Source organism: Erinaceus europaeus, chromosome 10 (assembly GCF_950295315.1).
Source record: "Erinaceus europaeus chromosome 10, mEriEur2.1, whole genome shotgun sequence".
Taxonomy (NCBI): domain Eukaryota; kingdom Metazoa; phylum Chordata; class Mammalia; order Eulipotyphla; family Erinaceidae; genus Erinaceus; species Erinaceus europaeus.
The window spans coordinates 4,688,789-4,703,659 of NC_080171.1; the positions used below are offsets into that span (position 1 = coordinate 4,688,789).

At 45.8% G+C, this 14,871-nt stretch overlaps 1 protein-coding gene across 1 annotated transcript in view; it reads right to left on the reverse strand.

Annotated features, from left to right (window-relative positions):
• Positions 1 to 1,175: 1,175 nt before the first annotated feature.
• RAD23B (RAD23 homolog B, nucleotide excision repair protein) overlaps positions 1,176 to 14,871 on the reverse strand; it is a 36,163-nt gene continuing 22,467 nt past the window's right edge. The window contains exons 5-10 of the mRNA XM_007516163.3: positions 13,852 to 13,907; positions 10,919 to 11,046; positions 9,097 to 9,226; positions 5,442 to 5,569; positions 4,709 to 4,882; positions 1,176 to 2,524 (exon numbers count right to left, since the gene is read on the reverse strand). Of these exons, the coding sequence (XP_007516225.1) occupies positions 2,411 to 2,524; positions 4,709 to 4,882; positions 5,442 to 5,569; positions 9,097 to 9,226; positions 10,919 to 11,046; positions 13,852 to 13,907 (730 nt within the window). The 3' untranslated portion in view covers positions 1,176 to 2,410. The remainder of the gene's footprint in view (positions 2,525 to 4,708; positions 4,883 to 5,441; positions 5,570 to 9,096; positions 9,227 to 10,918; positions 11,047 to 13,851; positions 13,908 to 14,871) is intronic.

Below are 14,871 nucleotides of genomic sequence, written 5' to 3' on the forward strand. Positions count from 1 at the left end.
AGGACTGCAAAAGTTGAATAAGGGCAAGAGACTGGCATACTTTAACGATGACTCTTTATAGTCACTATCGGGCCACCCCATCAGCTGGGGCCCTAGTCAGGGAGTCCTGAGATTCCCACACAGACATGATGGGCTCGACCTCGAATAAATCCCTCTCTCCATTGTTATCGGTCATTGCTATCAGGAACAACACAATAGACCCCTTTTGTGGGCGCCCACAGGACCGTACCCTCAACCTGGATCAACAATGGTAGAGAATGTTCCATCCTCCGAAGGGAGGCTGGACAACATACTCTATGCTACACCTGAGGAAGATGGGTCCTGATATTGGGGCAGCTTGGAATGTTCCTACTCATGACCAGAGAATGTAAGCTCAGATTTACAGGGATGCAGAAGTCAGAGACTCCTAAGCTGAACATGGGCCCCAGATCACATCAAATCGATGGGGTTTACAGTCAATATTTATACCTTTCCCATATTTGGGAGCTACTCTCTTCCCTGATCCAGCTTTCTGGTCCTTTTCCCAGCCATGACATCACCTCCCCCAGACAATAATTAGGACCCATCTGCATATAAGATTTCAGGCTCAGGTAAAAAAAAGAAAAAAAAAAAAAAAAAAACACTAGTATAGCCAAAAAGGCCCTTTGGAATATAACTAAAATATGCCTACTAGCTCGCTACAAAATGGAGGGCCCCTCAACTCTTCATCTGCACCATTCCAGTCTTTAGGTCCAAGATTGGTCGACAATTTGTTTGGCTTTGTATGTTACCTCTATTTTCAACCACCAGGTTCTAGATGCCAGCATGATGCCGACCAGACTTCCCTGGACAGACGACCCCACCAATGAATGTGTCCTGCAGCTCTGCTTCCCCAGAGCCTTTCCCCCCCCCCAGGGAAAGAGAGAGACAGGCTGGGAGTATAGATCCACCTGTCAACACCCATGTTCATTGGGGAGGCAATTACAGAAGCCAGACCTTCCACCTTCTGCATCCCACAGTGACCCTGGGTCCATACTCCCAGAGGGATAAAGACTAGGAAAGCTATCAGGGGAGGGGATGGGATACGGAGTTCTGGTGGTGGGAACTGTGTGAAGTTGTACCCCTTTTATCTTATGGTTTAGTCAATGTTTCCTTTTTATAAATAAAAAATTAAAAAGAAAAAGAAAAGCCAACACTGCTAGTAAGATTTGTCTTTTAATATGCCTTGAAATATCTTGATTGTGTATTTCCTAACGTACTTTTCCAGCTCGTTCACAAAGATTCCACCAGTCTTTCCAATGCAGCAAGGTTCTGGATTACAGGTCTAGTCACCATTTCCTTTTGAAAGCACAAATGGTCCTGGTGACCTAATGGTCAGACATTCATCATAAAGAAACACGTTTACAATATCAGAAACCCAGTTTTGAAACATCTGTATTAATTTTGAACTCAACCAGTATTTTGTTGGTTTTTAAAAAGGCAGCATTTGGAACTCACAACTTGCGGACAAACACTTGTGCAAAGGGAAGAGGGGGAGAGAGAGAGAAAGCTGCACTACTCCGTTGGCCCCGAAGTGCTGATCTCACAAAGGGATACATCAGAAGCAAACATGCAATGATGGTCTGAAAACTCTTACTGTCATAGAACAATGAAGCAAACAGTAATTGACACCTATCATTTCCCCCCACCAAAGACAAAAAATGTAAACAGGAAAATAACTCTGCCTATGTTTATGTAGCTTCTCAAATCGTATTAGAAGGGCCTCAGATTCAATGATTAGGAAATTTTAAAATAGGAATAATTATTTCCATTTTAAGAAAAGCCTTCCCCTTCTCCCCTCCCCTGCTATTGAACATGAAGAAATGGGCTTCCCGTCACGTTGATTTTTGTACGTTTTTGAAGCAGTAGCATCCACCATCAGTAATTTGGCATTTCCGTTACAGCTGACCCCAATTTCCTCTTCTCAATTCACAAAACCATTACCCAGTGTTGCAATCAGAGAGAGAATGTAGATTCTAGGTAGCAAAGATTCTTTCCAAAACCAATGTTAAAAGTCAAAAGAAACATAAAGCAGGGCATTACACTAAATTTCTGGATCTAGCACACTAAGGAGTGAAACCTAGGAGAAGTAGTAGTCTACTATTTTATAGAAGATATAAAGGCCTGCAAAAGCTGATTTTTGGTTGTCTATTTTACATACTGTGTGGATTTGCAGCATCTGCTAGCTGAAGCAGACATGCACTGTACTTTGTACTTATCCCTGCCCTAGATCCTAGATCCCACCCTCCCCACCCAACCGTCCACTTACTACCTTATGCCAAGTACTGTGGATATGAGCCCACATCATCCCAGACAATCCAGTGAACAAAGTTAGTGTAATGCACTGGTGTGAAGTCAGATAAAAAACAAACAAACAAAAAAAAGTCCCTTTTCAATCTTCATCAAAGTTTTGCTGTAGAAGAAAATTGGCAGCCAAGTTCTCGTTTTTCTCACAAGCAAAATATGCTTGTATCACAAGTCCTTCGGGAAATCCTAACGCCTTTAACTGGAGGAGGGAAAAGAAAGAAACATGTTAATAAACACAAACATAGCATCAGGACACATCACTTGAAAACATACTCCAAGAAAGATGAAAACCTCTGTCTGAATATGGAAAAGCAGGGTCAAAGTTCAAGGGTGAGTGGGAACCAAGGCCCTGGAGCAATCACTTTAACAGTGACAGCTGGCAAACACTCAGCCACTTCATCTAACTGTGAAGAAGCCGCGTCAGTGTCGGGGCCAGGGGGTGGCACACCTGGGTTCGAGCCCCCGGTACCCACCTGCAAGGTTGTCGCTTCACAAGTGGTGAAGCAGGGCTGCAGGTGTCTGTCTCTTTCCTTCTCTAGCAACCCCCCCCCCACACACACACACACACCACAATTTCTCTCTGTCCTATTAAAACAACAAAAAGCCACGTCTTTCCTTAGGATCACAATCATTCTCTTTTCTCTTCTCTAAATTGGCACCAGGGTTATGGCTACAGCTCAGGTTTTTCTTCTTCTTCAGAAATCAGACAACAGTAAAATTGATATAGATTAGCTAAAACAACCTTCAGCAAGTGGAGCAAAATGGGGTAGCACTGTGTGATTTCAAAACCTACTGCACATGACTCTGAGGAGCAGCACGGAGATGACAGACCACTGCAGAGCCCCACGTCAGGACAGACCGCCGTGCTCAAGGTCGACTGCTTTTCATAACGACGCCAAGATGGCTTAATGGTAGCAGCGGTGTCAGTAACTGGCGCTGCACCAACTACAGGGTACTCAGAAAAGTCCTGACATTTTTTTCTATGCATAAACGTGCCATGACTCCCCAACAACCCAACCCGTCGTTTACGGGAAGGAGTGAAGCTGGAATCCTACATCTCACGACATCAACAAAAGCAGGGCCCCAGAGGCCTGTCCCAAGGGCTGCTGACTCTCACTTAATTTTATTTAATGATTGGTTTGCTTATTTATTTATTTATTTATTTATTTATTTATTTATTTCCAGAGCCCTGCTCATCTCTGGCTTTAGGTGGTGCGGAGGATTAAACCTGGGACTTTGGAGTCTCTTCGCATAACCATTATGCCATCTACCCTCGACCCACTCTCACTTATTTTAAGAATAAAAGAAAGCCCTAAATGAAGCAGGAACTCAAAAAAGAGGCAATTTTGTGACCCTGGGGGTTAAGCAACTCTCCACCAGCCCAAGAAAGCTCTCTTCCACAAGCATCACAACCGGATGGATCCAGTAACCCCAACCCACTTGCTACAGAGCAGACAAGGAAAGACCATTCATCTGCGCAGTAATTTGGGGGCATTACCAGCCTGACAAAAACAAAACAGAACAAAAACCAAACGCTTTTTTTCTTTATCTCAAAATAAGACAGGGCAAGTATGTTCTATTCACAAATGTTGGCTGCACGAATTTAAAAGATGGATGCTCCTGAATCGAGCATACATTTTTAAAAAAATATTAATTTTATTTATTTATTCCCTTTTGTTGCCCTTGTTGTTTTATTGTAGTAGTTATTATTATTGTTGTTGTCATTGTTGGATAGGACAGAGAGAAATGGAGAGAGGAGGGGAAGACAGAGAGGAGGAGGAGAGAAAGATAGACACCTGCAGACCTGCTTCACCGCCTGTGAAGCGACTCCCCTGCAGGTGGGGAGCCGGGGTTCGAACCGGGATCCTTATGCCGGTCCTTGTGCTTTGCACCACCTGCGCTTAGCCCGCTGCGCTACAGCCCGACTCCCTCGAGCATACATTTTAAGATTATTGTTAACTTTGACTTCTTAAACATATTTTTTAATTGCCACTGGGGCTTGGTGTCTGCACTACAAATCCACTGCTCTGGGAGGTGAATTTTCTTTTACTTATTTCTTTTATTTGATAGGACAGAGAGAAATTAAGAAGGGAGTGCGAGTTAGAGGAGGAGAGAGAAATGACCTGCAGTGGGGAGCAGGGTCTTGAACCTGAATCTCTGAACGTGGCTGACGTGTGTGCTACCAGACGTGCTACTGCCTGGCCCCTAGGTGCTGAACAGAGCTCCAGACTGCCTGTTGGTACAGTGCCCCGCTTGGCTCTGACCACTGGATCTGTCTAGTGTGGTAGACCGTTCTCTCCACGTGTGTGTGTGTAGTCGTCCCCCAAGCGGTAGCCAGTAAGCCCACGTGCCCACAGAGCAAAGTGCGCTCAGTCCGACTCACCCTTTCTATAGCTTCTTTCTCTTGGGGTGTCACCTGGATGTAGTTCATGTGGCCACTCCCAGCTTCTGCGATTCCTCCACTGCTGCCGCCACCCCCTCCTCCTCCTTGACCACCAGCTTCTTGGACCGGCTCATTTAACATCTGAATAAAATGCTCTTGGTGCTGGCTAATTTGCTGTGATTTGAAAAAAACATAAAAAACACAGTGGTTTAAAATATCAAGAAAATAGCAATTCTACACACTCACAAGAAAGCTTTATCCTGGGGAGAGGGGAAAAAAAAAAAAAGAAAGCTTTTGTCTTTGAGAGGGAGTGATTTTTTTGGTATGTCACTAAACAATACTTTCGGATGGATCAATTAGCACTGATCTATCAAGAGGATCATAATTATTTCAAAAACCATATCCTCTGTTTCCATAGTCAAGTATTCATTGAGCCTGCAGCTATGTATAAACTTAGGGAGAGAGTTAAAAATGGGGGGGGGTGGCAGCCGATGGGGCACCTGGCCAAGTGCACACTACAGTGCACAAGGACCCCGGTTCAAGCCTCCAGTCCCCACCTGCAGGGGGAGAGCTTCTCGAGTGGTGGCAGCCACTCAGCACCTCGATTTACAGCACCTTCTGCTCATGAAGCCTACAAGCTGGCCTCTAGTGTGGGCGTAGCTGCCTTTTTAACTTTTCCACATTGTGATAAAGTCTTATGGCACTTTGAAATTAGCAGTGATTAAATAGTCACCTGTAGTAGCTGAGGGTTTTCTCGGCCAATTTGTTGAAGCAATGCTGGAAGCAAGGAAGGGTTCTGTTGAATAATTTGTCTCATCTGCTGAAACTGAGGCTGATTTCGCAAGAATTCAAGGGGATGTCCTAAAATACACAAGCAGGTAACATTCAAGCTGCAGCTACATATGCGGTGAGTCCAGTCATGCATGATAGCCAACATTTGTAAGAACTACTATTACCTGAACTCTCGTGTTCATTTAAACGAGGTACAACATGACAAGCCACATACTGGCTTGCACTGTGAAAACAACTCCTATCAGCAAAGGCAGTGAGAACAAATCACTAAAAGAATGAAGTTGAGGGCATGAACAAACCATTCACCACAGAAGAGATCCAAGAGGCCAACAGACATAAAAAAAAAAAAAAAAAAAAAAAAAAAAAAAAAAAAAAACCTGCTCCAAGTCATTGCCAGAGAAATGCAAACAAAGACAACAATGAGACACCCCTTCAGCCCTGTGAGAATGTCAAACATCAGGCAGGATGGGAACAACAAATGTTGAGAGGGTGCAGGGATAACGGACCCCTCCGGCACTGCTGTTGGGAATACAGACTGGCCCAGCCCGTGGAGATTCCCAAAGAAAACAAACACCCTCATCCAAAGAAATCTGTGTTCACCCATGTTCACAGCAGCACAGATAGCCCAAACCTGGAAGCAACCCAGGTGTCCAACGACAGATGAGTGGCTGGGTAAGTTGTGTTATATCTACACACTGAAATACTACCCAGCTATTAAAAATGAATTTACCTTCTTCAGCTCATCTTGGATGGAGTCTGAAGGAATCGTGTTGAGATAAGCCAGACAAAGAAAGATATGAGACAGAACATGAGAAACAGAACGGGGGTGCGGGGGCGGCGCCGGGTGTGCCGGCTTGAGCAAACATATTACAGTGTTGAGGACCCGGGGTTTAAGCCCCTGCTCCCCACCTACAGGGAGGTCACTGGCAAGCACTGAAGGAAGTCTTTATCTTCTCTATCTCCCTCTTCTCTCTCACGGCTGTCTGTCCTAGCAAATAAAACAGAAAGGAAAGAAAAAGTGGCTGCTGGGAGCAGTGGGTTTGTAGTGCCAGCACTGAGACCCAGCTGTAATGCTGGTGGCAAAAATAAATGTGTATGACTTACTTGTTTAATATTTTTTATTGTATTCATTGTTGAATGTAAAACATTAACTCCCCAATAAAGAAATTATATATATATCTATATATATGAGAAAGGAAAGGAGAGAGAGAGCCAGCCATCACTCTGGTACATGTGCTGCCGGGGATTGAACTCAGAACCTCATGCTTGCGAGTCCAATGCGCCACCTCCCAGACCATACTATTATATATATTTTAAAAGAAAAAACAAAAAGGGGAAACCAAGTAAAACAAAGAAGATCTTGGACTGGTTTTGGTGTCTTTTATCATTAGAAATGATAAATCGAACCCAATGATTTACTGTCTATAAGGTACAAGTAACTTAAAAAGTTCAAATCTGGAGGAATCCTGGTGGAAGGGGTTAAAGAGAAGGCCATGGGTTCGAGACCCCGGCTCCCCACCTGCAGGGGAGTCACTTCACAGGTGGTGAAACAGATCTGCAGGTGTCTGTCTTTCTCTCCCCTTGTCTTCCCTTCCTCTCTCCATTTCTCTCTGTTCTATCCAATGATGACATCAATAACAACAATAATAACTACAGCAACAATAAAAAACAAGGGCAACAAAAGGGAATAAATAAATATTAAAAGAAAAAAAGAGAGAGAGAGAGAGGACAAGGTAGGAGTTCCAGCGGCTGCCAGGCCAGTGGCTCCCTGGTAAAGGGCACCTTCTGTACATGTGAGGCCTCCACTATCTTCCATGAAGTAAAGTTGGTGAAAATGATCCCCGCCCCCCCCAAATCCCAGCTATTTAAGGCTGCTGAGAAATGTTAAGACTTCAACGCAAGCTGGCCAGACACCTCGCTCGGGCAGTGTGCTGCTTTGTCACGTGTGCAAACCAGGTTTAAGCCCGGCCCCACCACAGTGAAGGCTTTAGAACCGTAGTCTCAGACTTCCTGTTTCTATCTCAGAAAGTCATCCCAGAACTGTGAAGCCCCACAGATGATCGATCACAGGGAAGAAGGGGGGGGGGGGGGCACGCCAAAAAGAACACAGCCCAAATGACGAAGTAGCTACTTGGGGAAATTCACTGAAGCCAACTCAGTAAGAAGACTGGGTTAGCACAACAGCTCATCCGATACTGGGGAAGTGAGCTCGCTCGTGGACCGAAGCTGAGATCTAAGGACAGGAAGGGAAACACAAAGCAGGAGCTGGGCTGGGTTTGGCGGATTGCACCAAAGCAAAGGGTGCTGGGGGGGGGGGGGGGGGGGGGCTGGGCTGGGCTGGGGTGGGCTAAGAGGTTTTTACAGAAAATCGGTCATTCTGCACACACATCAACTTCCTTTACAAAACACCATTTGTCCCCCCACTCATCCTCTTCAAGTCTTCCTGCAACTCTCCTGGGCACACAATAGTGTGAGATGATCTAGAACGCGTACTGTGTGCCTCCTGTTACAGACAAGAATCACAACCATGAAGAATACTTCCAGCCTTCTTTCTATCACCAGACTTCAAACATGTGTTCTATAAAACTTATGGAAGCTGAGACGAGCCACTACTAATGCACCTAGAGCGAGTCTAAGGCAACACAAACAAGCTGTAAGCCACACAGCTTGTAACTCTTCGAGGTGGTACTGCTTTACCTGGCTATGCGAGAGGAAGATAAAAATTGTGGGGGTAGATAGCATAATGGTTATGCAAAGAGACTCTCATGGCTGAGGCTCCAAAGTCCCATGTTCAATCCCCCGCACCACCATAAACCAGAGCTGAGCAGTGCTCCGGTAAAGAAAGAAAAAAAAGAAAAGAAAACTAAAAATTATGTACAGGAGAACTATGTTTTTGAAGTTCGGAAAGTTCTGAATGTGCTATCTGTTTCCTGAGTTACCCTAGGACACTCATCTAAATTGACTGCATGTGCTGTGTAGTGCCAGTTTTACAGATGAAGTTACCCATTAAGTGTTACTGAAGGAGATCACATCCCAAGCTAAACAAAAGCTGTAGTATTCCTTTCCTATTTGGATGCAGAATCTCAAAAAAATAAAGCCTGTCCTCTTGAGGGAGTGTACCCAAAATGCTCGGGGATTTTTGTGAACCAGAGCAACTAGGAGATAGTTTGTACTGCTTTGTCAACTTGCATAATATGAAAGAAAACATTAACTCCTGGGTTGACAAATCTTTGGCAATGCACAGGTGGGTGCTGGCTTGGGAAGAGACTTGTCTGTAAGCTTTACTTTTTTTCACCTCTAAAACTAAGACTTCACATCTCTCGGGATCTGATCCCCGGGGTGTACACAGCCTCGGAACCTGTCCGTCCTTTATGGGAGAGAGGAGAATGGCTATGTGCCCTCTGCACAGTCAGCAACCACGACACTCGTGAGGAGCACAGGCATCTGCCACCATACTCGGCACCACTCTGGGCGCCTCTCTAGCAGACTAGTAGAGGACCTGTTTAGGAGCCATTCCGGTGCTCACTAGAGATGTCAGAGCACTCTACACCACGACCATCAGTGGCTAACTCTCCTCACCCGAATGTCTCCTTTACCTCCAGAAGCAGCCGTCGCCGTCGCCGTGGTGGTCGCGGCTGCAGCAGCCGGTGAGGACTGAGGAGCCAGAGTGCTGGCTGCGGGAGCGGGGTCGACCACAGCCTGGTTTTCTCTGTCTCCAGGGATGCCCTGCAACACAAAGAACGAGTCCAGCATTGAAAGGGGGCTACACCGTGCGCGCTATCTGATTAATATGCTCATCCATTTGCCAAGCACCTTGACTTTTGATCCGCATGTCTGCGGTGTGGAGAAGCTGCATCAGCGCAGGAAGCGCTGTGAGGTGACCTTCCATGGTCCCAGTGGCTGTGCTGGCCAGTGAAACAACTACAGACCTTGACATGTGGCCACGTTACTAGGAAACTGGCGCTTTCACTTTATTCCATTCCAATAGCCACTTGTCTTTATAGCACTTAACGGTTACACCTTAACAGTGCAAATCCAAGGTAGAAAAGGACTCTGTAATTAAAAAAACAGGTCCTGAATGAAAAGGCACTCAGACAGCAAGACATCACTTCTATGATAGGCTTATATAGCGCTTTATGTTGCACTGAGTAATAATCTTCAGCCATCCAAAAGTAAATGCCAATACAGATGATTAAACGGGACGTGTCTGGTTTTCAGCTACACCTAAGTCTAGTTGACTTTTTAGCTTCACAGAAAGTTTTCTACGGTATTGTTTGATGCTAGGAAGGGCTTATTTGTAACCCAAACTTGAACGTTAGCCAAAGATTTTGAAGCACAGATGGCAGTTCTGCTGTTTACAGGAGGGGTCTGGACAGTGGGGCGGTGCTGAACTTTAAAAAAAAAAAAACTTAAAATAATATTCAGGTGATGCTTTATAAAATTATTATTCAGGGGGAAAGCTTTGCAAGTTACAAAGCAGCAATAAGCCAAAAGGTACAGCCTTTAAAAGAAAGAAGGGGCTGGGTGGAGGCACACTGAGTTGGGAGTACAAGAATCCTAGTTCAAACCTAGGTCCCCGCCTGTAGGGGCAAGCTTCAGGAATGGTGAGACAGTGCTGCCTCTCTCCCTCTCCCCTCTCTTGATTTCTGTCTCTATCCAAAAATTTTAAAATAAGTTGGTCTGGAAGGTGGCACAATGGATAAAAGTGTTGGACTCTCAAGCATGAGGTCCTGAGTTCAATTCCCGGCAGCACATGTACCAGAGTGATGTCTGATTCTTTCTCTCTCCTATTCCTCTCATTAATAAATACTAAAAAATGTATTTTAAAAAAAGAGAAAAGAAAGGAATAGCTGAGTTATCACTGCCTACATAAGATGCCATTCCAGGCGTTTTTTTTCCTATGAAACACAGCATCTGACATAAATTTATGCATAGTTTCACACAAGGTATAAATCAAACCTATTCTATCACACCAAAAAGGCAAAACCCTCCTTTTTCCTGTGGTCATCCATTCCAAGTGGACAGCCAATTTTAACTCATCTAGTCTAGTCACATCTTCTAATTACAAATCCTGTTTTAGAAGAGGCTCTGTTTTACCCACAGAAGTTATTGACATATGAAGACAAATAAAAATAAAGGTATTGGGTGGGGGTAGATAGCATAATGATTATGCAAAGAGACTCTCATGCCTGAGGCTCCGGAAGTCCCAGGTTCAATCCCCCACTAATAAGCCAGAGCTGCACAGTGCTTTGGTGTTTCTCTGTGTCTCTCTCTAAAAATAAAATTAAATTAAATTAAAAAATAAAGGTATTATGTAAACCACCTGGCATATACTATCATACCCCCATGAACTGGTGGTTCCTTTGCGATCTCTGAATAAGCAGACAGGAATAAGAGGAGGACAGACGCGTCTCTCACCATCAGAAGGTACTCCACAGCTCTGTCAGGGTTGTTGAAACTGGCTCTCAGGGCTGCGACCACTTGCTCCCGCCCGTAGCCCATCGACATGATCTCAGTGACCATATTCTCGTAAGACTGACCTGTAACTAAAACACAGATGTGTAGGGAAGGATGGGGAAGGGAGGGAAACTGTGAGTCGGCTGAATACATAGTATAATGGCGTTTTTGGCAGAGCATTAACAGATTCTGGACAGGCTAGGCTGCACCGTGTCTGGTGACGTACAGAAGCAGCTGCTTGTAGGCGTTAAACAGGGAAGTGACCTGGATCATGAATGAGGCCACGGTCACGAGTCCCTCGCTGTGGGGATGAGAGATCAGAGAAATAACTGCAGGAAAGAGAAGAAAGCAAGGTCACCACCCTCACCATGGAGCAGCGACGGTAGGGACTGCCCCAGTCTCCAAAGGGAGGCCGGAGCGCCCAGCCCTGCCACCTGAGGAAGATGTTTCCAGCTGTGACCATGAGCTGTGAGCTCAGACCAATGGGGACTCAGAATCACACAGGCTCTGGGGCTAAATATAAATAAATGTGGGTCCTGGCTTGGGTGGGTGGAGGCAATTAACTCTATCCTTCCTGTTGCCCTAATCCAACTCTCTAGCCCTTTTCTCTACTCGGACACCATTTTCTCAGACATTTTTATCCAACTTCATCCAAGCTATCAAACTCAAGCAAAAACTACCATAGCCATGGGCCCCTAGAAACATGCCTAAAATGGACTTCCAGGCTTCCACCCTGAGGTCCCTAATCTCATTGGCTCTGTTCCTTCTTTTTGGTTCCTGTTCATTAACCACTGTCTCACTTTATTTCCTGCCACCCTCTAGATACCAGGTTGCAGATGCCACCATGATTCCACCCTGACTTTTCTGGGCAGACGACCTCACCAATGTGTCCTGGAAACCTCCCCCCCCAAGAGCCCTGCCCCACTAGGGAAAGACAGAGACAGGCTGGAGGTGTGGATCCACCTGTCAACACCCACGCTCAGCAGAGAAGCAATTACAGAAGCCAGAACTCCCACCTTCTGCTCTCCAAAAACCAACTTTCTTCCATACTCCCAGTGGGGGAGAAGTGGTAGGGAGAGGGGGTAAGAGGGCTCTGAACTCCAGCTCTATCAGGTCCCAGAGAAAGGGGGTGAAAAGGGGAGAGAAATTTGGATGTAACTGGGTCATGAGTGGCTTGGAGGGGAAGGGGGGAGGGGACCTGGAAGAAAAAAGGGGGCGGTTATGTACACAGCAGACAGAGTTGTAGAGATGACAGTTACCCATGTCTGCGACCTTGGGAGAACTGTGGCGGTTTACAAATGGAGGGATGGGGATTCAGAACTCTGGAGGTGGGAACAGCGTGGAATTATACCCCTACCCCTGTTGACATGTAAATTTGTAAATCAATATTAAATCACTCTTTAAAAAAAAAGTCAGAAGGGCCATTACAATGTTCAAGGACCCAAGTTCAAGGCCCTGGTCCCTATCTGCAGGGAGGAAGCTTCAGGAGTGGTGACGCAGGGCTGCAGGTGTCTGTCTGTGTCTGTGTCTCTCCCCTTTCCCACTAGAGCTGCTGTTTTCCCACCTCACCGCCATTTCCAGTGATAATGCTGAGGCTGAGGCCCACAAGACAGAAGCACAGCTGCTGGTCAACCAACCAGTAATTAGCAGGCACACCAGAGAGGTCACAATAGGAAGCTAGTGGGGAGAGAAAGGCTGACTTGACAGGTTATGAACGAAGGGGAGACAAAGGGACATTATTTAATGGGTCAAATTAAAAGCTAAGATTTAAAAAAATAACGGAGTCGGGGAGTAGCATAAGGACCGGCGTAAGGATCCCGGTTCAAGCCCCTGGCTCCCCACCTACAGGGGAGTCCCTTCACAGGCGGTGAAGCAGGTCTGCAGGTGTCTCTATTTCTCTCCCCCTCCTCTCTCCATTTCTCTCTGTCCTATCCAATAATAACTACAACAATAAAACAAGGGCAACAAAAGGGAATAAATAACTATATATATATTTATATATAACTATATATATTATATATATATAAACATATATATAAAAACAGTTTTTACTGTAAGCTAAAAAAGCAAGTAGACGTAGATAGGAACTTATAGGCCTACAAATTGTAATGGAAACTGGAAATCAATAAAAATGAAATGAGGCAGATTTCCTAACATTTTACGCCCTTTAAGGACACATCATAAGCCAGCAGGTCATCACAGGGGTCACGGCCTGCAGCCACCGCTTCTCTCTTGATGGAAGACAGAGGAGACCCTGACCACACACTTGTGTGCAGTGGCCCAGGCTTGGCCGGCCCGGCCGGCCCTGTATACAACACCGTGTTCACTATACTGGTCAGACACTTCAGGCTCACACACAGATCACGCTTTTGCTAAGATCACATTCAAGTCCACTTTTAGAAAATGAATGAAGGGAGTCGGGCAGTGGTGCAGTGGCTTAAGTGCATGTGGCGCAAAGCTCAAGGACCGGCATAGGGATCCAGGTTCAAACCCCAAGCTCCCCACCTGTAGGGGAGTCGCTTCACAGGCGGTTAAGCAGGTCTGCAGGTGTCTGTCTTTCTCTCCCCCTGTCTTCCCCTCCTCTCTCCATTTCTTTCTTGTCCTATCCAACATCATCAGTAACAACAACAATAAGAACTACAACAACAACAAAAAACAAGAGAAAATCAATGAAGATGAATTACTTCAAGGAATATACGCTCAACTTTACTAATTAATAGTAAATGATTAACATATAAACCGTCTTCATTCACAATATTTAATAACATTGAATGTCAGCTGAAAGCCACTTCGTAGCTTGATTACAAGCGATCCTGAAAATTTTTCGTGGTCTGAAAAAACCCGGAATGCCTCCCTCCCTCTTTCTTAAGGTTACTCGCAACACAGATACTTACCAAGTGCACTTGTTGCATCTTCAAAAAGGTTTGACCGAGAAGAATCTCCTGATGTACTGCAAAAATGCATCAAGAAAGTATTCAAGGTCAGCGAGCTTATGTAATAAAAAGTGGCGTTTCAATAGTTTTCCAGTTCCTCACAAGGTTCACTGCGCAACGTTCATTTACTGTCCATTCACCTGGCACAGCCAGCCACCTTTCCTCGTTCACACAAAGATGGAGAGAAAGTGAAGGGGCTGGAGGGAAAGGCAGACTGCAGCACTCCCCCAGCATTCATGAAGCTTCCTCCGGGGTGGGGATCAGAGGCTGGCTTGAAGCCTGGTCCCTGGGCATGGAGCCTGTGCACGTAATCGGGAGTCAGCGCCTGACCGGATCCCCCACACCCTTTTCAGAAATGTTCAGACATACAAACAACACTTACAGTTTTCTATTCAAGGAATACCAGAGAGTACACAAACCTTCCTGGAAAGAACTTCACTTCCGTAAGTTAAATAGCAGTAAGTCGGCTCACAGAAGAAATACCAAATGAAGTATATGATAAGCAGCCCGGAAAGAAGTAACTCGGGGCCCAGGCGGCAGCACACCTAGTTAAGTGCGTGCACAAGGACCCGGGTTCAAGTCCCTGGTGCCCACCTGCAGGGGAAACTTCACAAGTGGTGACGCAGGACTGTAGGCGTCTCTCTCCCTCCCTTTCCATCTAGTGGTCACGAATACTATGAACTCCAGTGGCCCACAGAGCTACTCACTACGGCACCTCCAACTTTAGAAGCTCGGTAATTTACTTCAGCAAATTGGAATTCTTTCTTCTGGGACCTACAAAAAAGTGGTCTCGAGGGAGCTGGGCAGTAGTGCAGCGGGTTAAGCGCTGGTGGTGCGAAGTGCAAGGACCGGAGTAAGGATCCCGGTTCGAGCCCCCGGCTCCCCACCTGCAGGGGAGTCGCTTCACGGGCGGTGAAGCAGGTCTGCAGGTGTCTGTCTTTCTCTCCCCCTCTCTGTCTTCCCCATCTCTGTTTCTCTCTG